The sequence below is a fragment of the Protobothrops mucrosquamatus genome, unplaced genomic scaffold (assembly GCF_001527695.2).
Source record: "Protobothrops mucrosquamatus isolate PMUCROS unplaced genomic scaffold, P.Mucros_1.0 scaffold_285, whole genome shotgun sequence".
Classification (NCBI taxonomy): domain Eukaryota; kingdom Metazoa; phylum Chordata; class Lepidosauria; order Squamata; family Viperidae; genus Protobothrops; species Protobothrops mucrosquamatus.
This window is the reverse complement of record NW_015386361.1, coordinates 189,755-214,646: the sequence shown is the minus strand read 5'-3', so window position 1 is coordinate 214,646 and position 24,892 is coordinate 189,755. Positions and strand designations below refer to the sequence as shown.

Below are 24,892 nucleotides of genomic sequence, written 5' to 3'. Positions count from 1 at the left end.
GTCCGGGGTGTTATGTTGCAGGTGCTTGTCTGTTTGAATTCTGAAGTCCCAGAGCAGTTTAACTTTATCATTTTCTATGACTTTCTCTATTTTATGATCCCACCAGTTCTTGCTTACAGGCAAATGATATTTCTTGCAGATCTTCCAATGCACCATTGTTGCTACTTTGTCATGCCGCTGCTTGTAGTCAGTCTGTGCGGTCTTCTTGCAGCAGCTTACCAGGTGGTCCACTGTTTCTTCAGCTTCTTTGCATAGGCGGCACTTACTGTCTGTTGCTGTCTTCTCAATTTTTATTATTATTATTATTATTATTGTTGTTGTTATTGTTATTGTTATTATTAATGTACAATCATATGCGTAGATTCCAACAATTCAATTGGGCTCAATTCCTGGATTTTGGATTCTAATTGGAATTCTAGTCTAATCTAGGGCAAGGCCCTTCTCAGTCAGTACCAAAAAGAAATACAAAACTCAAAATCAGCCACTCAGTGGAACAAAACATTATTCTCTAGGTCTGGGCAAAATCATGAACCAAAACGGCTGTGCACAGATGTAGGAACCGTTTCTGAAGTAGTCACATGAACCATATGGTTGATGCAACTATTTTATAATTTGAAAAAGGGTTGTTTTGTGTAGGAACCTGGTCTTGCAAAGACTCTTTTTTGAAAGTTTTGCATAACCACATTATTCTGGCTATTGAAATTTCTCCGAGGAATGCAGCATGCTTTGAGTTGAGTTTTTATCTCAAAGAGAAGCATGATTTTTCTGCACTACTTTTTTTCCAGGAGGCCTTGATGCAGTCATATTCTATTCATAGATATGTTTCTCCATAAAGAAAGTATGCTGATAATGGAGAAACCAGCCCACGTCTCCTAGGACATATACATACTCCCCCTTAGACTATTTAAAAATATTTCTTCTGCAAACATCTAGAGGAGAAGGGCCATCTAATTTAAAAGCAGATATAGACAATCAATTATTCTGAATACCAATTATCCTCTCAGACTAAGGCTGCTTCCTCTAGCTTAAGAACAAATGAAAATGATTTTTCCTCAAAGTGATGTTTTTCAGAGATTTATTTCTTTTCATAAAGCAAATTAAAGTGGGTAAATATGAACCCACTTTGTGCAGAAAAATTCAGGCTGCCGCTTTGTTCATCCAAAGCAGTTTTCTCCAATTGGTGCCCTGTGATATGCCCATGTAATATCCAAGAAATATGATTAAAAAAATCATGCCCGCTGGGAGCTGACAGGCAACATATACCCTCTGTATATGCCCTCTGCATATGGCTGGAGAGAGCCAAGCCCACTAGAACAAGTTATTTCTGTGAGTTGTGCCATGTACAAGCCAGGAGTTCAAAGAAAGTATTTGTGGTAATACTAATTAGCAGACAATCAGATACTTTAAAGTGAAGATGTATAATTTACCCAGCTCATTAGGCATTTGATAGTCATACTCTCCTCAGCAATAGCACTGGCCATGTATAGAATTTCTTTACATTGAAAGCTTTATGCATAAGGAAAAAAAGAGCACAACAGAAGTAGCGATCAGATGAAACTAAACATGACCCCCAGTCCAGGCAACAATAAGCACGAAGAGCTTGCTCTTAACTAGTTTAATTTCTCTTTGATGACTTAATTTTATGTTTTTCTTGTTTCCTTTGCAGAAGGCATACATGATTATTTTAGCATTGCAAATTGCCTTAAAAGTGCTGGAAAGCAGACAGAAAATTAATAAACAGTGGATGTTTGCAAATAAACCGCTTCTTATATAACAGTTATGCCTCATTCATAAAATTTTAAAGGGAGTCCAAACTTGGTTACCTTGTATCAGTAATCCCACCTTCTTTTCTTATGATTTTGTTGATTTTTTTCCCCAATTAACCATTAGCGATAAAAGGGTCATTGGGAGTCGAATGGCATATGTTTAAAAATAATTGGGAAAAAAATGGCTTCCAACAGCGGTCCCCAACCTTTCTGGCTTTGCGGACCGGCGGCACCAGGGGGAGGGGATGGTTTCATGCACTCACCCACCACTTGCGTGGCCCAGTTCCCAAATGGTGGGTGGAGGGGATAGTTTTGCATGTGTGCCACATGTGCAAATGCAGTTTCGTGCGCTCACGTGCTCGCCCGGGAAACCCCAAAAGAATTGTCTTTAAAGTCTTGCCGAGGAATTGTCTTATGCAGGGGTAGGCAACCTTGGCTCTTTCAACTCCCAGAATTCCTGAGTCAGCATGGCTGGTTCAGGAATTCTGGGTATTGAAGTCCACAAGCCATAAAAGAGAAAAGGTTGCCTACCCCTGGTCTTATGCAAATACATGCTCATTATTACTATATATTTGGAAATATTTGGGTATGCACTGGCAGAAGACAATAATCCCTTCTAAATTCATAAAAATAGTCAATATATAAACAACATTGCAAGAAATCTGATTTTAGTTATTATTTTTTTTATTACAGTAGGTTGTGGTCATGTATTTTGCAAAATTAAACTGTAAAGTTCTCTTTGAAACGAAGTCAGCTCCTGGTGACTCCATGGGTATGGCTGAGCAGATTGCTTGGCACTGCCATCCTCCGAGATTTTTAAAATTATTGTTCCTTGATTAGTTTACAGCCTTGTTTACTAATGAATTCTCATTAAAGTACTGAGTCTCCGTGCTCAGGTTTTTGAGATCAGCCAGGATCTATTAAGTGCTGCTTCGGTAAAATTATCCACTTAAAGCAGAGCAACTTTTTAAGGAAAGCAAAAATCTGACAAATTAAACTTGCCATATTAAGGACAGACTTCTCGGCAGCAACATTCTCATTAAAAGACGATGTTGGACTGGGTAGATCATTCTGTAGTCCACACCTCTCTGAACTTAGCAGATTGGAGAATGGATGCATATTTTCCACTTCATCAGGACTAGAATCATGTCGAATGAAAGTTATCTCCCAAGAGGTATTTGATCTAAATGAACGAAAAAGGTGGTAAACTGGTATCATGTGCATTATATATCCAAGTAATAAAGATTTTTTGTTGCTTTCTAGCCATTCAGAAAGCAAATTCAGTAAGATTAAAATTTATTACATTGTTTTTACTGGCTTTTGATATGAGAGGTGAGTTACAGGTAGTTCTCGAATTACAACAGTTCATTTAGTGACCATTCGAAGTTACAACAGCAATGGAAAAAACGACTTATGACCATTTTTCACACTTATGACCATTACAGCATCCCCATGGTCCCGTGATCAAAATTTAGATGCTTGGGCAACTGAGTCACATTTATGACAGTTGCAGTGTCCCAAGGTCCCGGGATCCCCTTTTGCGACCTTCTGACAAGCAAAGTCAACGAGGAAGCCAGATTCGCTTAACAACCGGGTTACTAACTTAACAGCTGCAATGATTCATTTAATAACTGTGGCCAGAAGAGTTGTAAAATGGGGCAAAACTCACTTAACAAATTTCTCACACAGTTAACATAAATTCTGGGCTCTGTTAAAGTCGTAAGTCGAGGACTACCTGAATTTTAGTTGTGAAGACCTTAATTTTTTTTAACGTTCTGTGACTTAGGGCACAGTGTTTAGAAAAACTAAGACAACTCATGTGGTAGGATCAAAGTAAGTTCTGTACAATTCAACGAAGACCCCAAACGAAGCCCATTCATATACTTTAATTTCCTATGATTAGTTACAAAACTATCACACACACACAAGCACACACATTTTCAAAAGCACTGCCCAAAACTCTTTTTGACATTTTTAAATGCTAAATACATAAATATAATTTGAAAATGAATGTTCAGATGCTTGGTTTTATAACAAATGGTTACCTCGGCTGTGTTCGGTTGATTAGATTCCTCGCCTCTTCGTAGTTGATTCCAATCAATGATTCCCCATCAACAGATACAAGCTGGTCACCAGGTCTCAATCGACCATCCTAACAAGAATAATGAGGAGAGGATTTCACGCCGTTTTTTACCATCAGTTCACACAGCTTAATGAAAACCTCTGTAAATCTATTAACTGCGAAGGGAAACTAAGTTGCCAGTCAGATTGAAGAAGAGTGAAGGGGCAGGGGAGGGCTGCTAAATACAACTGATGCTGCCTTAACAGCCAGTTTTTAATATTTTTCTCTGTTCCGTGCTCACATTCCCAAAGCATTCTCTTTTAACTCAGTCACCCTGGGTAGGTCTTCCCAATAAACAGTGGCACGGAGAACTGAACAGCAAGCCATGTAAGAAAGAGAGTGAGCCAGTGTGGTTAGAGGTTAAAGTGGTGGCCTGGAAACCAGGAGACTGAGTTCTAATTCTACCTTAGGCATGAAAGCTAAAGATTACTTTCACCCCACCCTATCCCACAGGCTTGTTGTTGTAGGGAAAATAGGAGGTAGGAAAGCGTATTGTGTATATTTACCACTTTAAGTTACTTATAAAGCAGGGATTCCCCAACCTTTTTGGTTCCATGGACTGGTGGCAGTGGCTTTGGTGGTGGGGGTGGGGTAGGGTAGGTTTTGCACACAGAACCTAAATCCAGTGCATGCGCAAATGAAGCTTTGTGCACTCATCCACTGCTTTGGTGGCCCAGTTCCCAACGGGCCGCAGCCCAGGGGTCAGGGACTCCTGTTATTAAAGTAATACTGTAAAGATGGGGTAAAATTCTAATAAATAATATAACATGCTCTCTGGAAGTAAAGTAGCAAATATGTTTTTGAAAAGCAATTCATATAATGAAACTACTATTGTGTTTCATCTCTGAGCAAATGGGACTTGTCCAAATAAGCCCGTTGCCCCCTCCGAAGACTTAGCTGTGTTACAATATATAAACTAACATATGCAGGAAAAGAGAACGATAGCAAAATTATATTTTCCCCTAAAGGATGTAACGGAGCCTCCCTTCTACTGATCTGAATGCATTAATTCTGCAGTATGCTTGACTACTCCTAAAAGAGAACAAACATAAACTCCTTACTTTACTCCCCCCCCCCCCTGAAGTGTATTCTCCACCCAAATAAAAGATGGGAGAAATAACTCTCATCTTTCTCTGGCACGGAAGGGGACTTGTGGAAAGGTGTTCGAGGAAATCTTCTATATTGCACATGTTTCTGAAAAAATATGTACTCCACAGTATGTCTTGTTCTTTTAGAATCAGTTGTTTTGTCTACTGAATTAATAGGAAGCAATACTCTTATTCTCTGTAATACCGGACATCCAAAATACTGTTAGTTTCTCTTGAATAAGAAGCAGACAGACTGTATTTGGTCTGGTGTGGGATAAGTAAGGATACACAAGTGATACCAGCTTCTTGCTTTATGCCTTTAAAGAAGAAAATGACATTAGAAACTCACCAAAGCTCAGAATAATGTTCTGTGTAGGCTTTGTCCATGCTTTCTAATCTATCTAGCATAGCTGGGGACCTCCTACAAATAATGCCCAAGGGGCTTATCATAAAAGTTGGTGGGGCATTTGAAGGAAAAATTAATATCAATCTCTTGGGGAATTGATTTGCTATTAATTTTACCTGAATAACAGCTCTGAGAGATCTGGGGGTTAAGGTTACATTAAACTACAGATGTTGATTTTGTTACAGAATTAAGCCACAGATACACAATAAGTTTTCTGTACTAGTGAATCCAACCCTGAGCTTGATTAATTTATTATCAAAGGGATGAGAATAAAAGCTCTGCTGTCAATGACTACCACAGACATACTTCAGTGAACAAATTGATTAGAAAGATACAAATATGATGTACTGACTTTTATATCAATAAATTCAGGAAGTTTTCACCAGCCTTCAGTCAGGGATCTGAAGTTAAAATCAAACTGAGAAAGGCTGATTTACTGCTGGCTATTTATCAGGGGAGTACCAGAAGAATTTTTATATCAGCAAGGTACTATGTTGATAATCTGGGGTTTCTGTTTTAAAAGCGATTCTATGTTGTATGCATGCAGCAATAAGATGTTACAAAAGAAATAAAGGAAAGAGTAAGATACCTAGAAAAAGGAATAACAGGAGTTGTGGGACTGTCAGTATGAAATGCTTGAGATGAAAGGTTCACAGAAAACAATGCAAGTACCTCTTGAATGCAGATCGATGCCTACAATAAATCACCATAACTATTTTTAACATTATTTCATCTAATAACATTCTGTATTCCTATGGTTCATAAGATGCTAATTGATTGCATTCTTAAATGTTGATTTATATCTTCAGCTACAGTATTATTGAGCCCTTGCATTTGGATGGTTCTTTAAGATTCCTTTTGATTAGCTTTCTATTGCTTTAATAACATAGTATTCTCAATTCTCTAGATATGTTGGGACTGCAACTTCCCGAATTTCTAACTAGCCTGGGAACTGCAACTGAATTCTTGAATGCACCAAGCTGGAGAACCCATGATGCATGATGATACAAGAAACAATGGTGACCTCTTGTGGCAGTGACTCCAAATAGCATATTCTCCATTTGAATGTAAGAAATTAAACATACCATACCAGTTGCAGGCAATAAGGCACATGAAAATAGATTATAGGAAATTCAGCCCAAAACATATGGGGTACACTAGGTTGCCTAATTCTAGCACCAACTCTGAACCTGACTGATAGAAAAGATCATTATCTTAATGTACTGAGAAAAAAAATATATCCAGAGAGTTCTGCTTGCAGAGATCTGCAAATTTTGAAAATGGGGATTAATTTATCAACAGCTGTCTATATTCTTGATATAATAATGTGTAAATTAAACATATGTCAAATGAAACTCTTAAGTTCGGTTTGACTCACAATGAGTTCATGAGTTATTTTGGCAATAACGTGGAAGTGCTTTTGTCACTGCTTTCTTCCTGATGTCTTTCAACTCCCCAGTCTAGCCCATAATTCTAAAATTACCTAACAATCTCTCATCCAAGAATTATGCAGCCTAGTGTTATCACCTGTGCCATATTTTAATGAGACATTTCAGGTGGTTGAATATTATCCAGATGACACAGAGAAATCAGTGCCCTCAATATCAAAGTTAAGGAAAATTCAAAGCACTGATAAATAGCATCTCTTTTAAAAGTACTGGATGAAACTTTAAAATATAAAGTGCAATGGACCAAGAAACTTAAAAGCATCAAAGCAAACAGCACTTCACTGGTAAAATCTTTGCACTGAAGATGACTCTGTACTGACAGCTGACTGATCCAATTCCTCCATCAGGGGTCTTCAAACTTGGTCCTTTTATGACTTGTGGACTTCAACTCCCAGAATTCCTCAGCCAGGCATGCTGGCTGAGGAATTCTGGGAGTTGAAGTCCACAAGTCATAAAAGGACCAAGTTTGAAGACCTGTCCTAGATCAAGCCTGTCTATACTCCAGCTTTGATACATTCTTGTCCCAAATATTTGTCAGAACATCTAACATCAGAAGGTGTTCACAAGATACTGTCAAAGTTATCAGGATGTTGCTCAGGATAGTGAGAATGAAGCTATGCCCATTTTTATTTGAGGAAGGCAAAGTTCAGAGGGATTTAGCAATAGGTTTGCTGCTCCTTTAATTTAGAGTCATGTTAATTTTGAAAGACTTAGGCAGACACCAATCAATGGCACTCGTGTCCTCCTTGGGTTGCAAAGAGAAAAGCAGAGACAGAAACCCTCTTCCCCAACTCTTCTTTGCCTCTGTACCTTATGACAGTCACCTCCAGGAATAACTGCCAGAATATACACCAAGGGCCCTTCATTCTTGTCGATGCCTCCTACAATCTGCAGGCCCAGACCCGTTTCCTTGGAAACACTGATAATCTGAAATATGCTGTCACTAGAGAAAAAAGAAACAAAGTTAGCTTTAAAAGGTCAGTGACTGGAAACTGAGAACAAACACAAAGAACACCTTGCAGCAAAATCTTTCGTTTTTCTCATAGCCGTGCTCTGATGCCTGCTATGCTTAGGAATATTAAGCAGGAGATCCATTTCCCCCAACACGCCACCTCCTTCTAAAATGCAACTGAGAATAGGAAAATTGAATCAAGGAATCCTGTTCAAAATGGAAACTTTGGCGTAGGGCCTCTTGTTCAATTCTGTTTCTGTAAAGAATATTTTTTCGCAGTGGGCTAGGAAAGAATCTACTACTGTATGTCTTTGGAATGTGGCAAATGAATACGCCATATACATGTTTTAAATAAAAAACAAAAACAAAAACTTAAACTTAGTTTTTTACTCTGGGTCCTACAATTTCCTATATCTGGAAGATTTCTCTCTCCCCCCCCCCCATTTGCTTCATGGAATTTGAGGGTAAAAAAAAAAAGATTAAAAAGTGGTACGAACAGAAAGTAAGGTATCAAAAGACATTTATCCAAAACTGTCTCCTCTCCGTTATGCTGTGTTTCAGACAGGGCAATTGTATAACCAAAACTCATGCCAGAACGCAACCTGTTTCTAGGCTGTAAGGCATCTCTCTTAGATGAGCAGATGGAACTTGAGGTTGCCTGGGCAAAATCACTTGGTCTGTCCTACCCTATCTAACAACAGCTGCCATCTGCCAGGACTCAATGCTTGGCCTGAGGGGACACCTCATGTGGAATCAGGCAAACCAGCATTTTTATTTTATTTTATTTACCTCAGGCAGCAAATGTCTTGTGGCAATGCCAATCTCTACACATCTAAAAGCTGAGCTTTATCAATCTGCATAGAACTTGAAGTTTAATGGTGACCCAAGACCAGGGAAAGGAGGCACTTTATATATTTCTGGCACCAACTCTGAACCAGACTTGATGAAAAAGATCATTGTCTTAATGTATTGAGGAAAAAAAAATAACCAGAGAGTTCTGTCAATTTTGAAAATGGGGATTAATTTATCAACAGCTGTCTATATTCTTACTGTAATAATATGTAAATTAAACATATGTCAAGTTAAACTCTTAAGTTTGGTTTGACTCATAATAAGTTCATGAGTTATCTTGGCAATAACATGGAAGTGTTTTTGTCACTGCTTTCTTCCTTTCTTCTACACGCCTAAAAGCTGAGCCTTATAAATCTACATTGAACTTGAAGTTTAAAGGTGAACCAAGACCAGGGAAAACAGGCATTTTACATATTTCTCTGTAAATTCAGTGAAAGCATACCAAGACATTGGGAAAATGAACTGTGGTTCATAATATAAGCATAATGAGACCTGATAGTAAACCAGAAGCTAGGAAACAGACAATAGAGAAAAATAAGGTTTGGACCCAGGAACCTAAGGATCAGGAGCAGGGATACAAGATTTTTGGATAATGTTGCTTTAAATTTAAAGATGAGAGCTAGTTTTGTCTAGTGATTAAGACCCCAGGCTAGAATGGTCTAACCTTTTTTGTTTGTCACTCCTTGTTATACCCTTATTGACCCCACTTCCCCTTTATCCTTATAAAATCTAATAAAATATTTATTAAAAAAAAAGACCCCAGGCTAGAAAGCGGGAAACTATGAATTCAGCTTCTGCCTTAGCCATGAAAGCCAGCTGGGTGACTTTGGGTCAGTCACTCTCCCTCAACCCAGCCCACCCCACAAGGTTGTTGTTGTGGGGAAAATAGGAGGAGGAAGGCATGTGAAACATGTTTGCTGTCATTAATATTTGTAAAAATAATAAATGTAACATAAAAATAAAATAAAAAACTGGATCATGGGGGTAATTCTGTTTGAGTGCTGGAAAGCATCCACTTCCAACCAGGCTGCGTTAAGACGCTGTCCCCACAGCATGATAGTCATGGAGGCCAATATGTCTACAGATACTAACTTTAGAACCTAATAGGGTTCTTGCTGTTGGGTGATTTTTGCTTCATAATTTCAGAAATGCATGTGTCCAGGATCAGTAACTATGACACAAAATGTGCAGGCTGGTGGCCTTGCTGTGGACTCCTGGATATGTGTCTGCTTGCCACCAAACAAAGCTGGGAGTTTTACTTGGGCCCATGAAAGAAAAGCACAGTTGCTAAGCAACAGTGACATCATTACTTCTTTTCCTGGTTTTGAAAAATGGGGACAGGGGAAGTTTTTCTTCATCTACAAAGGATTATGGGTGGGATTTCCCAGCCTGGAAACTATGGTGCCTCTCAGCCCTCAGAATCTACTCAGAGAATGACAAAGGGTTGGGGCTTTTTTGCTTATTTTTAAAAAAGGGAAAAAGCAAATGAAGAAAGGTCTTGGGAAAGTCCCAGAATGCATCCTCACGGGCCAAATTTAAAGGATTTGGAGCAGGTCACAGGAAAAGCCTGACAGTACTGGATGAAAAGATATCTATGAAGATTCACAATCATCCATGTCATGGTTGTCCCAAAGATGCTTTTTCCAAAAGGCAACTGGACCTTCTTGGCTTTTTTTCTTTAAAAACATTTTCCTTCTCATTCAAGAGGCTTCTTCAATTCTGCTGAATGGATGGAAAGGATTGCCTCTCAACTGACATATGACAAGATCCTATGTCTCCTTAAAAAAAACGAGACTATTTAAGAAAAATAATTGGGAGCAAACTACAGAAAAAGGCAGCAGAGCCTGGCTATGACATTTTTCATAGTTAATTCGCTTTCCATGCAGAGAAAAAGCATATAAAACAAAAATTGAAACCCATGCCTCTTTGAGGACCTTCTGTCAGTATTGACAGCTCACAACCTTAGATTAAAAGGAAGGCTTTGGAAATGGTAATGATCCTATGCTTTAAGCCCAGCATCCTGTCTTTTCCACAAATTCTCCATGAAAAACAAACTTAGTTACTTTGTGGTGGCTTGAAGGGAAGTTACCGCTGCAGGCCTTCCTGGGAGGTTTGTCACAGTGTCCTTTGGATGAAATAATGGAGGACTCACTGAAGATGCCCCTGAAGAAAAGCTATCAACACCTTTTATGGGAAGATAAAAAAAGAGTCACAGAAACAAAATGAGAATTTTCTACAGCAATCAACTGCTCAGTACCACAAAGATTATTGCCTGTTGAACAAATCTTCCATTATTTTAAAGTAGGGGTGAAGAATGGGGTCCAGTCCAAGGGTCACAATGTCCTGTTAGGAGCATCTTAAGTGAGTTCCCTGACATCAAGGAAAGGAAGAGACTGGCAATTCCAGGGCCAAATATAACCCCAAACATCTTTTATAGCAGAGGGGTCCAACCTTGGCAACTTTAAGCCTGTGGACTTCAACTTCCAGAATTCCCAAGCCAGCATAAATAGCTGGCTGGGGAATTCTGGGAGTTGAAGTCCACAGGTCTTAAAGTTGCCAAGGTTGGATACCCCTGTTTTACAGCCTCAGGAGCAACCTCCAACTCTAATTCTCCCAATTTGGAAGCATAATTACTTACCTTTTAAACTGTAATATTTAGAAATTGGAGTCTAAGTGCTAAAGAAAACAAAGCTCACTCTGTCAATTAAAAGAAAGTGAAGCACCACATTCCCCCATCTCAACCATTTGTATAATTTGTCACTCCCTCCCCTCTCCCCCCACTTATGCCACTATCCAGTCCGTTTCTGTCTGAGCCTTTTGTTTGTTTCCATCATTTATTTCCAATTACTTAGAAAGGCTGATACTTTCACACAGGCAACTGCTCATGTATTGTTTTTCTCTTAAGACATCCGTATTCAGCATTGGTGGGAATGGAATGAAGAAAGGGGAAAATCTGCAGTTGGAAGGACTAGAAACATCATTCCACCCCACCCTCCATATGCAAAGATGCAGAATACCATAAAACATGGACACAAGCATGGACAAATTGGAGGAACTTGCTGAAAACTAAATTCATACAGAGAGCTATTTTTGACCATGCAGTAAATTCAAATTAAAACTAAGACTCCTCGTTATAGGTAGTCTTCGACTTACAACCATTTGTTCAATGATCGTTCAAAGTTACAAAGGCACTGAAAAAAAGTGACTTACTGCTGGTCCTCGCACTTATGAGGAGCATTGCAGCATCCCCACATTAATATGATCAAAATGCTGGTGTTTGGTAACTGGCAGATATTTACGATGATTGCAGGGCCCTGACCATGTGTGATGGCCGTTGTGACCTTCCCAGCCAGCTTTCAAAAAGCACAGTCAATGGGGGAAGCTGGATTCGCTTAATGGCTGCATGATTCACTTAATGACTACAGCAAAAAGGTCGTAAAATTGGTCGCAGCTCATTTAACAACTGCCCTCCTTAGCAATGGACATTCTGTTCCTAATTGTAGTTGTAAGTTGAGGATTACCTATAAACAGTACTTTCATCTATGAATGTTCTTAGACTAAACTGCCTACCAGTAAGGGCAAAAACGGCTCCCCAATAAAATAGAGAGAATTATAATTTAACAGACTGCTGGACTAGGGCTGGAGAAACATCATTTCAAATCACCATTCAGTCATAAAGATCAACCTACACACCACCTCAAAGTGAAGGAAAGCATACCATGAGCTCCTTGTGAAAAAGGAAAAAGGGCAAATATAATTTAATTACAAAAAGCTGATAGGCCCAAAACCATCCTTTACAATGAATTGCAATCTGCTCTGTCCAGTCGCTTACAATATATAAGGCTTCAAACTCTAATCTTTTATTCACATGGGCAATAAATAAACCTGCAAGCATTTTGACAAAATAGAAGTTAGCAACAATTTAAGTTCTCTCCCTTTTAAACACTAAGCCAGAAACTGTTTCCTATATTACAGTGCAAGGCTCTGCATAGGCTTTAATTAATTGGAACTGGCACATGACATGGTAACCTATGAGCAATACGGGATTCTGGGGCCTGAAATGGTCCTGAACAGCTGGTTTACTAGTGTTTTTCCTCTCACTGTGGCACAATCATAACACAACAGTGTTAGCCAGTGATTTCCTGAGAATATAGTTAATTATTTACATGGCACACTTTGGAATTATAGGCTCAATATGTTCTTTAAGCCACCAAACATTTGGAAATGTACAAAAGAAGCCCTAGGGGGCAGTATGACACCACTACTAAACTGTTCAGTCTCATAAAGAAATATATATATATAATATTGATTGAACTGAGGTGTCCTTTCTGTCCATCAAACATCAGCCCATAAAATCTGGGTTAAAGGTCTACCTTCCAATTCGTGAAAGCATCTCTACCAACCTGAAATATTAATGGAGGCCATCAGGCCAAGAAGCTTTCTCTACTGTTCTCTTATATTGCAGAGTGAAAACATAACCAATCCCTTACCAGTTAGGAGCTGCGTCGGGGAATTCCTTCTGGAGTTTATGTTACTGTGTGAACTGTATTTCTCCATCAAGGCCAGAAATTCTTTCCTGCAATATTTTTTTTTTAAAAAGTTGAAGATGCGATATCTCATTTAATACCTCTTAGAATGTGTTGATCCAAGACCTTTCAAGAAATACATGTTTAGCTTATTTGTCGTTGCCAAGCTAAATCCTAGGTTTTGCTTTGTGTCTTATGTAGCAGTTAACAAATATACATAACATACATTCACAACCTATGAAGAGCAGGAATAGTGGTATTAAAGATTAGACAATAGTTAACCTAAATAGACTTTCTGTCAAATATGAGATACTGTTTCAATTGCAGTGCAGCTAGGTTGCATAATTACAAGTTGGAAGTTGTGTGTGGCATGGAATATGCAAGACGGATCCATTCTCATAGATAGACTTGAAACAGCAAGAATTCTTCATGTGCTCTTTTAATTTGCAAATTCCAACACAAAATTAGGCTTGCCAAGATGCCTATGCTTTCCCCATATTGATTTTTAAGGCTGACTAATAACTTTCCCACATTCTCTTCTGTCTTTTCAAATCTGGAGATCTGTCACCATTCAATATATCAGTAGGGAACAGCAAAATGGACCAATTTCTCTGCCCACAAACAGGAAGATGTGCTATTTTAGCCAGGTTTATATTATGGTTTTCTCATAGATTTAACAAATCTATGATCAGAATGATCAAACAGCCCAGTTCTGGAAATCAGACTTGGTTTTAAGTAGCAAATGCATCAATCTCTTCTAAAGGAAAGACACATTTTCCATAACTACTAAAAGCCTGGGGGGGGATACAGATATACTTGATCAGAAGGCCTCTTCTATAATACTCAGGTCGCCATAACATCTGAAGATCTACTCAGAAGTAAACCTGATTAAGTTCAATATGGTTTAGCCTGGGGTCCCCCCCCCAATGGCCTGTTCAGAACCAGGCTGTGCACAGCTCCAATTTGCATAAGCGGCTGGTGAGCATGTGCACGTGCGAAGCTCCATTTGTGCGAGTGGCTTGCGTGCGCTTACCCACCACTCATGCACCCTCTCCCCCCCACCGCCGGTCCGTAAAGCAAGAAAGCTGGGGATTGCTGGTTTAGTCTACCTCTTTAGGACTGTAGAATAGAATGGAATGGAATGGAATGGAATAGAATAGAAAGGAGAACTTATACAATCTCAGACAAGTGACTGTCTAGCCTCTTTTTAAAAATCTCCAGTGATGGAGCGCCCATGATTTCTGGGGGCAAGCTATTCCACTGGTCAATTGTCCTCACTGTACTCACTTGTTATTACTACAGTGAGTAGGATCTTCCTGACTAAAATGGGCAGATGAAAAAAAGCCTCCATGACCAGACAGATGAAGGCTATATAACAATTTGCCAGTGTAAATTTAAAGAGAGTTGAACACATGTTAGTATGAGCCCAATAAAACAAAATTATAAATTAGCAAGAGGGAGTCTAATTTGGTTCTGCACTGAGATCTGCTGGAATGCCTGAATTGATTACAGGTTTTAATTATTCAAGATGGTTACAGTAGTTAAAAAAAACAGGCCAGTATTTCTTAGCTAGAATCAGATTAGGAATCTCCAATCTACAGAACAGGGAGAGAATAAAACCATTTGTGTATAATTGGCAATTTACACAATACCCAGAAACACAGTGTTATTTCCTATATTAGGGGAAATTAGCCATTTTTCTTTCAACTGTAGCCAATATTTCCTCACTGCAAAATGTTTGAAATTCAGAGTTTAAAAGGCAGAATGCTCCGACTTCCATTATAGGAAGAAACAAAATGTCTTTATTTCCAATGTTTACATTTTTAATTTTGTCTTTTGCTTCCTAAATGTCCCTAATTATTTCTTTGAACAGAGTTCAATTTTTTCCAATCTTTGAGAACAAGTATTTGTGCATTCAGTTTTCATGTTTTCATGTACAAGCAGTTAGCCAGGTTTTAAAATCAGGCAAAGCCTTGCTTAGACGAAAACTAGCTTAAAATCCTGCACTAGTTTGGATAAATCCCATTCCTATCCATATAAAGCCTTCCATATAGGAGCAGTTTCTCTACCACTGGTAGCTAACCTGATATGTACATTTTGCTCAGATAATATCTAGTTTGATCCCACAGGTATTAAAAACAAAGAAACAAACAAATAAAGCAAGCAAGCAAGCAAACTAGAGGAAACTACATATATACATCCACACTAGCAGAATTGCAATACTGAAAAGGGAAATCAAATTTAGAGAAATGCTGTAATTAGTGGCAATTTTCTCCATCTTTACAATGTTCTCCAGAAATAATGCGCTTACAACTCCCAGAATCCTTAGGTAGCTAGCTGGAAATATCAGTAGTTATATACTAACTAGGCACATCTGAAAGGCACCAGATTGGGAAAAAATGCTTTATGACAACTCTATTCATAAAGCTCATAAGACAGGGCTAACAGTGAACTTGCTGCAATTAGAAGACTACAAGTCCACAAGTCTATTAACACACAAATGAGGAAAACAAAGTTTCAGATTTCACTTTTCAAGAATGGATTGCAGGAATCATCTCCATACATTTAATGATTCACATTTAGTTTCACTTCTCTATTGATTTTATCAGACAGGATTTATTAAAGTGGGAACAGATGCCATATTTATTTTTCATTCCAAATTTTCTCAAAAAGGATAGGGATTGTGGTTTTTCTTCTTTAACCTGCAGAAAAACTTGAAAACTTTGCATTTTTGCAGTGAGCTGAGGGAAGTTCCCACACTATTAAAGAAGCTCTAATGAAAGAGATTAAATAAAGAGGGATATTTTTTTAAGGTAAATGTATAATTTATCGTAAGTCCTTAGTATAATTTTCTAGGACTTGGGGAAATTTAACATTTCTTACTTTGCATCTTCATCTCGGGCGATAAGCAAAGACACGCGATTGGTTGCCGATGCCATCTGTAATATGTCAACAGCTCTGTAAAATTAAAAATGAAGAGTTAAATGTACTGACTTTCTCCACTGAGGTGCTACAAAAGCATCACCATAATTCATTTTATTGTTTTCTATTGTTTATTTATTGTTTTCGATGAGTTGAATGATTATATGTTCATTTTTAAAACATTATTAATGTTGGTATAATGTCCTTTTTACAATTATGCTTCCTAGCAATGGATATTGTGAAGACAGCATTCTTTTTTGTCTTAAATTGGCACAGAGCAGGCCAGTGACACTTTATCTTATTGTATGGCATCTTATCCATGAAGATGTTAAAGAAGATGTTAAAGCAGTTGGAGGCAACTGTTTTTTCTTTCTATAGCTAATATAGCTTCTGTAGCTAATCTGAGCTAAAATACGAATAGGCAAATACAAATGCTAGCCATTCCAGTTGATGCTTATAATTAAATGCTAGAACTTACCTTTCATTAGTTACGCCACGTAATTTTTGGCCATTCACTTCTAAAATCAAATCTCCAATACACAATTGATCTTGAAAATAAAAAAAAATCATGATAGTTAATTAGAAATCAGCTACATCAAGAAAACAAAATGTTTCGTTTAGGAAAAAAACCCTGCTCTCTCTCATACACACACACACACAAACCCCCCACCAAGCACAGAAAAATATCAGAATTACTCCTGATATATTCAAGCAGTATGAAACAGCTACAAGATTAGTAATTAGCTATTTTCTAGCTATGCTGAATGACATTTTATTTATATCTTTCTATAGGACTTCATAATAATGACCTAAGGCAATCTTTCATTTATCTTTTATGCCATTTTTAACGTTTTACTTATTTTATTATTTTTATATGATGGACATTATAGTTGGGGGTAACTTAACTATCATATGAATCTTACTATCAGACATATCTATTATAATACCTTGATCCCATATTATTGCCCTGAATTAGTGAACTAAGTATTAATAGCTGTGTTTCTATGACTTAGTCATTTATTCTCCACTGGTAAAGACCTATCTTGTGCACCAGCAACATATGATCAACAATGTTCTACTTAAAGAGGGAACTGACAGTTTTGAAATCAGCTGATATATAAGAGGTTGGAAGGTGAATAAAAAGCTATATTTGCATTTCCAGTAAAGAGGAAAGTAAAAAAAAAAAAAAAAAGTAAAACCAAACATATCCATGGTAATCCAACAAGCTTTGGAGCCCCCATGGATAGAGATGGCAGGGAGAGGCTAGTTATTCCATCTTTCCTGTCCTTTGTCTATATTATGGGAAGTAAAACAGGGACAGAGAAGATGGGTTTAAAGAAGTTTTTCCCCTCTATTTGGCCAGCAGAGCAGATAAGCACCCCATGGCTAGCTGGAGCTAAAAGCAACTTCTTCAAATCTCCTGGCTGGTTTATTGTGTGTATGACCCAGAGAGAAGTTGCAAGCCTGATTAGTGCGCCTAAAATTCTCTCACTTGAATCTAATGGATGAAATCCAAAGACTTTTTTTTTCCCAAAAGGAAATAATTATTTCCATGAGTGGAACTATGGATATGGTGACCTCAGCCTCTCCTGTGTAATCTCCTTCTGCTCTAAAAGGTTGGAATTTCTAGAACAGAATGAGGATGTTCCGTAGGGGAAGGAAAAAGAAGATGGTCTGGAAGTATGGCTCTTTAATAAAAAAAAAATCAATATATGGATTGTTACAGCTTTTTGTTTTTAAAGCAGCATTGCCACCAGTGAAGATCACAAGTAATTATTTACTACCTGTAGCAGCTATCCTCTCGGGTAATATCTCCTTTATGAAAATTCCATATTCTTCTTTGGATCGATCTTGACAGCCTCCAATAATTTTAATGCCTGTTGAGCAATTAAAACAGTCAAGAAGTAAATAGGTTATTTTCTTATTTTCCCCACTGTGATAAACATACCATGGTAATTACTAAATAACTATATACATTACAAATCCAATCTACATTAGAGTGGACCACCTGCCCTAAACAGTGTAGCAATACGCCAACTTTATTAGAGTAAATTGAATACGTAATTTAATTACCTAATCCATTTTGACAGTCTGAAAACGCAACACGGTGTATAACTCGTTGGGTTCCATGTGAGCCTACAAAGGTCCTTTGAAATAGAGAAGAGAAGGTTGATTTCAGAATGGTTGCAAGCTATGAAATATTTTTTTAAAAAAATTGAAACATGGAACCTATTGTGTCAGTCCCAAGGTAATAAAAGCAGGTATCTTTAAAAATGATGATGAAAAAGTGATTTGAACTCATTTGCTTCCTCCCATCGTTTCCTTCCACCATTTAGAAGGTGATGCTTGTTTCATTTTTATTTTGATGGTGTGTACTAACATAAAACACTGGTTACAAGATCAGGCTCAATTCCTGCAATGTTCTTTCCGTTCTTTTGAGAACTTCCTGATGCTGAGCTCAGGAAGTTAATTTACTTTATTTTATTTACGTGATATCTTACTCCAGATGATTCTGGGCAGTTCACAATATAAATAGTTCTCACTTAACAACCACAATCGGGACTGGCAACTCCATTGTTAAGCAAAGTTATTGTTAAAGCAAGACATCACATGACCACACTAGACATATGTTACAGGTGATTCACTTTATGACCTTCCATGGTCATAAAGTGAATCACCTGTAGTCATTAAATGAGACGGCATGTGACTGTGACTTGCAATTTTACTGCCAGCTTCTCCATTGACTCTGCTTGTCAGAAGCCAGTTGTGAAATGTACAAATGGCAACTACATGACCAGGGAATGCTGCAAATATCATAAATGCCTGTGGGTTGCAAAGTGTCTGAATCTCAATCACGTGATCACGGGGATGTTGTGACAGTTGTACGTGAAAGGACTAGTTATAAAGTTACTTTTTCAGCAACATCATAACTTCAAACTGTCGCCAAATAGGGCAGTCATTAAGTCATTTATTGTACAATAAAAGAATACAGTAGAATGCAATTTGAAACAAGCAACAAAAAGCAGATACTGTAAAAAAAAAAAGTTAGATTATGGTCACGCTACCCTGGAATTTTTCCCACATTCTTTGTAACCAAAGAAATGTGATACATTTCCTTAGGGCATTGTCACCTTGGCAGCACCCTCCTAGTGACGAAAAGTAAGTAAACAGGCAGCATGTACCACAAATGTAAAAGGACACTCTTGTGTATTTCTGATCTACACTGTCAGCTACCTGTCATCACACTGATCTGTAAACATGCTATGTAGTGCACAGATGCCACTTTTGTCTTCTCTATAACCTTCCAGATTTAACTTAGAAAGATAGGAAGAGATGAATAATCTTGGACTGTTGCTAAAAAAATTTGTAAAAAAACATGAGATTTAAATAAAGAGAGGAAGTAAAAAGCGGAGAAAGAACACAAATGCACATTGTAGTTACTGGTATGATCTGCTTATCTAGCAACATTGTATTTGCTATATGTAACAGTCTCCCCTCAATAAACTAAGTTGCTCTAAAGGCGCCTATTACATAATATTAGTAACAGCAACAATTTAGTACAGGATTGTTCTAAAGAACATAGGCTCACATTCCAACTGGAATAAATCGCATTTCAGAAGCAGGGATTTTAGTGTTTTGCCTATTCTGTCACAAATGTTTACAGATGGAAAATGATAATGTATGCTGGATTTTGTTATTTAATAGCAAATAATCTGAAACTGCATTACTGAATCTTAAAATCTACATTTTAATCAATTATGATTTGCCCCTCTCTGTGACGATCAGCTTAAAATATACAAATGGTTTCTTGAATGATACTTTACTGATAATCAATATTTTTTTTTATTTTGCTAAAATATGTTTAAGTTTTTGGAAGGCAAAAGAAAACAACTGACACCCCCCCACCACCAAACTCTTATTTCTGGATTTTTGTAAAATATATCCACAAACCAGGTTTTATATGCATTTAGATTTAGGAGAGAGGGTTGGAAAGAAATCTCAGTAAATGAAGAAGGTCCTTTTAATAATAATAATAAAAGAAAACTATGAATCACTTCTTTTTATTCTGAGTAAGGTACACAAAAATCACAGCAGTAAAACCATTAAAGTAAAATGCCTGCTTGCCTGCCTATCATCTGTCTGTCTTGTTACAGAATAAGCCTGCAATAATCTTTACATTTTATAGAGATGAAAATATCTGTTTACGTAAGATTTTAGACAATGGCTGGGGACAGCTATCTAAAATCTAACCATGAAACACATCTTATAGATCTTATTCTCTGGTTTTCATTCATCCCCCGGCAAAAGACAATTGTTGCAGATGAAATAAATCAATCTTAAAAAGCGCTGAGAGGTTTCATATTCAGCAGCAATATAGATGCTTACTTCCATCATACATTAAGTTACTAAAACTTCAGTGTTGTCTCTCCTTCCAGTTAATCTTCTCACATGAGATAATTCATACGTGACAGCAATAATTAGTTCTCCCAGCGCAATTCAATAAGTAGAAAGAACTGTATTTTTAAAAAGTATACCAATTCATTGCATTTTCTCTGGATCTTAATATATCGTTTATCTTTCTCTTCATTAAAAGATTTATAATAAACTATAGCTCCTTTGTGTTAGGATTCATTCTTTATAATCCTCTTGGCATAAAACTTCAACTACCTTTATCTATTTAAAACAATATGTCTACCAGATTGTGTCAGCACATGTAGGAAATATAACTCCTTACTCACCAACTTATAATAATCTAAAACTTCCCAGTACTTATCCATTATGTATATAGTGGCATAGAAGAAGACAGCAGGATAAATTCAGAATGATATTGCAAAGCAATTATTTTCCAATACATTTCTATAGACAAATTAATAACTAATTCCTTACATTCTGAATGGCAATGCTAGGCATTAACAAAAGTTACACAGAATGCTTATTCTCTTATGTCTTGCTTCTAGGCACATCTGGTTTCCTGTAACTGAAAATTGAAACATTGGGCTAGATATTTATGGGCTTAATCTAATAGAACTTCTGATTCCAAATCAAAATGCTTGCTGATTCCATTCAAAATTGTTCTTCAAGAACTGCAACCACACCGGATTTTTATTTTAGCTATTAACAGTTGACCAAAAGTCTGTGCTTACATTTGTATATGAAGGAGATAAACATCTGTCAATATATCCTATGCATATGACAGACAGTTTGGTGTAGTGGTTAATGCACCAACCTAGAAACTGGGAGATTGCGAGTTTTAATCCTGATTTAGGCATGAAACCAGCTGGGTGATAGGCCAATTACTCTCCCTCAGCTCTAGGAAGCAGGCAAGGGCAAACCATTTCTGAAATCTTGCCAACAGAACTGCAGGGATACATCAAGATTCCAGGAATCAACACTGATTCGAAGGCACATGCAAACACAAAGATTAAAATAGTGATTTTTATACACTGTATATTTCATTGTCACCAAGAATGCTTAGATTTTAGATTTGATTCTTGACATACCTTCCTGGATTTCTAATCTAACTTATCTATTTATCTACCATTTTTTGCAGCTCTGCAATGAGAATAAGTTAATGCTGACAGAGTGGTTAGCATTCTGGTACTGGAAAACTATGTCCTAATTAATTTGCAAGTAAAATATCAACTTTTACTGATAGGATCCAGAAATACTTTAGAATACTGATGGATATACAATCTGCGGATGTTATACAGATACAAGATACTAAGTGGAAAGGCAGAAAGTACCATAACATGTATTTTACTTTGGAGTCCTTGGTGCTCTCTGTGCTTGGTTGTTTGCTTGCAGACATTTCATTATCCAACAAGGTAACATCATCATTGTGAATGTGGGTTTTGCTCCCTGTTTATATGTAGTAGCTTGCCCTCCCAATGTTGGTCAGAATGAGGTTTTCTCCTTGTTATTTTCTTGAGTAGGGTATTGTTTTCTGCTTGTTTCTCTGGTGTTAATCACCGCTTATGTGGATGTTGGCTGCTGGAGAGGATATATCCTGGACTTTTTGTTTCCTTCTTAGTTTTTTCTTGTCTCTTCTGAATGATGTATAAATATGTTTTATTTCTATGTGTCTATTGATGTCTGATTTGTCTGAATGCCAGTTTTCCAGGAATCTCCTAGCATTTTTGGATTTGGTTTGGTCTAGGATGCTGTTTCTTCTCACAGCTGGTTGATGTTCATGGATGTGCTAGTCTTCTGCCTAACTGTTCTACATAGTAACTGTTACAGACACTATATATTGTAGATCAGGGGTGTCAAACTCGCGACGTCACGGGCCGGTTTTGCCATTGCTGGCAATGGGGTGGGCGCGGCTTCAGTATGATGAAATCGGCCCACGGGCCGGCAGTTTGACAGCCCTGTTGTAGATGATTCCTAAGCAGATCATTCCTAAGTTTTTTTTCTCTGTTAGGGGGCTCCTGTTGCTTCTGTCTATTTTCTAGCACCTCTGATCCACACATTCCATTACATCCTCTGAACAGCTCCTGCACAGCTCCTCTTGTAAAAGCTTGGATTGTTACTTTGATAATGGAGCACTTGGTTAGTGTGGGTTGTTTTTCAACAGGGTTGTGTTTCTAATTTTCTATTATTTCTTCTGCTGAAAAAGATATCCAAGAAGTATAGTGTTTTCTTCTTCCTTTGCAAATTTTATTCCTTTGAAGCTCACAGAACACCAAGAACTCCACAGCTCAGCTCTGAACTACATATATTCTCTTTCACTGGTACTTTACTTTATTTACTATCAGTGATCACAAAAGATATATCACTCTGGAATCTTATTAGCTCGGCATGTAAGAACACAGTACTGTATGCATGAATGTGTAACACGTATGAAGGCACATTTCTTTTGTCATATTCTGCACTAACTAGATGTATTACACTAACATTAATATACATATATTAGGAACTGTTTTAATAATATAAATCAGAGATAGATATTGAATTTAATTATTATAGGCCTAAAGATGTGTAAACATACATGACTTACATTTCAGGGTGATTTGAGTCTGGGGATGCCATTTCTGTCGACAAATGTCATTAATAATGGAATATTCCAACAAGCTCACAACTAAAACTGCTCTTTTGCTGTAAAGCAGAAAAGAACACCATTGGGTATTACATGAATAATTACTATGGATTGCATTCAAACTAATGCAGACACACATTCTTTGATGGTTCGATACACCTGGTATTGAATTTACTGAATATTTCTTAGTTAAAAAATAAAATATCCCACATTTTTAGCAGCTTGAGACAGAGAACACTAACAATCTTGGCCACCAAGACCCAGGACTGAAGCTGTAGAGCCAGAAATGGGTACTGGCATCAAGGTGGTGGTCCCATTTGTACTGGAATGCTTATCCTGCTCTTCCTATATCTTTCCTGACCAGTCATTACAGAGATCAGCTCACCTTATTTCCACAGAAACAGCCCTTAAATAGGGGTACCAATTTCAATTACAACTACCCTCCAATAACTCCCACATCTGTTCTTTCCTGAGAAAGCCAGCAAGTGGAAGCCAGCTAGTATGCTGACCTCCTTTTATTACAGTAGCTATGCTTTTTCTATGATTGCAGTCCAGATCAACCTGTACATGTATGTGCAGAATGCATCTTGAAAGGATGGCAGATGGAAGCAATTGTTTGTACTTTTGAGCCACAAAGTTTGAATGTAATAGACTATAGATAGCAACCAACAGAAGAGCCAGATTGACTTAATGGTTAAGGCATGAAGCTAGAAACCAGAAGATTGTGAGTTTTAGTCCAGGCTTAGGCATGAAAGTTGGCTGGATGACTTTGGGCTAATCACTCTCAGCTCAACCCACCTCATAGGCTGTTATAGGGAAAATAGGAAGGAGTATTAGGCATGTTCACCGCCTTATAAAAATAAAAAGGTGGGATATAAATTAATAAAATTAAATGCTGTGTGCCATTTAATACTATGTACTTAATACAATGGGAAAGACCAATTTTATTTAAAACAATTTTGTCCTTCAAAAACCTAAAGCAACATTCTAGTACTACTCCACCTGCTGCCCACGTTATCCTCAAAAACAACTTTGAGTAGGTCAGTTGAAAAATCTTGCCTAGTCTCAAATCATCCAGGGAGCTTTGTGGTGGTGGCTGAATGCGTTCTTCCTGGTACAAGTCTGGCTCCCTCGTTTTACTCAGGTCGCTTGGTGTGAATATCAAAGGGGCTATAACTCCTTTGATTCCTAACGAAGCAGGTGATCAATAGACCCGACATTTCAAAACCGGAAACATCAGTCTAATCCCTAGAAGCCGAGAGCTTTCCCATGATTTCCAGGGGTGTGTCTGGATAACAAACAAGTCTGCAGTGCACTCGTCTTTTTTGAAACTTAGCCTGGGGCGTCTAAGATTGCGGGAAGCAGGATTGCAAGCGGAATTTCCAATAACAAGACACAAGTGCTAAGATTCTGCGCTTAAATAAACCCAGATTCTGCATTAAAAAAATCAGGTAACAAAAAAACCCCAATAAATTAGTTTTAAACTAAATTATTTTTACCTATTTATCAGGGTTGCCAGCGGGGATTCCTAAAACCAGATTTCGCGCTCAGATAAACCCAGATTCTACAAAAAAAAAAACACAAAAAAAAAGCCCAGGTGGCAAAACACCATAAATCAGTTTTAAACTAAATTATCTGTACCTAATCTAACACCTACAATATAATGTGATGTATAGAAAAACTTAGATTTCATTAAATTTTAAAATAAAAAAACCCCAAGAAACCCAACAAGGATCGAAAAACTCAAATCTGGATAGAAAAAAAAAAATCCAGC

The 24,892-nt window shown here is 37.5% G+C and overlaps 1 protein-coding gene across 1 annotated transcript in view; it reads right to left on the bottom strand.

The window, feature by feature from the left end:
* Nucleotides 1-23,098, bottom strand: part of STXBP4 (syntaxin binding protein 4) — a 98,237-nt gene extending 75,139 nt beyond the window's left edge. The window contains exons 1-10 of the mRNA XM_029287289.1: nucleotides 23,080-23,098; nucleotides 18,156-18,229; nucleotides 17,867-17,959; nucleotides 16,561-16,630; nucleotides 16,044-16,118; nucleotides 13,125-13,210; nucleotides 10,698-10,824; nucleotides 7,641-7,773; nucleotides 3,812-3,918; nucleotides 2,769-2,949 (exon numbers count right to left, since the gene is read on the bottom strand). Coding sequence (XP_029143122.1) covers nucleotides 2,769-2,949; nucleotides 3,812-3,918; nucleotides 7,641-7,773; nucleotides 10,698-10,824; nucleotides 13,125-13,210; nucleotides 16,044-16,118; nucleotides 16,561-16,630; nucleotides 17,867-17,959; nucleotides 18,156-18,229; nucleotides 23,080-23,081 — 948 coding nt within the window. The 5' untranslated portion in view covers nucleotides 23,082-23,098. The remainder of the gene's footprint in view (nucleotides 1-2,768; nucleotides 2,950-3,811; nucleotides 3,919-7,640; nucleotides 7,774-10,697; nucleotides 10,825-13,124; nucleotides 13,211-16,043; nucleotides 16,119-16,560; nucleotides 16,631-17,866; nucleotides 17,960-18,155; nucleotides 18,230-23,079) is intronic.
* Nucleotides 23,099-24,892: the final 1,794 nt, after the last annotated feature.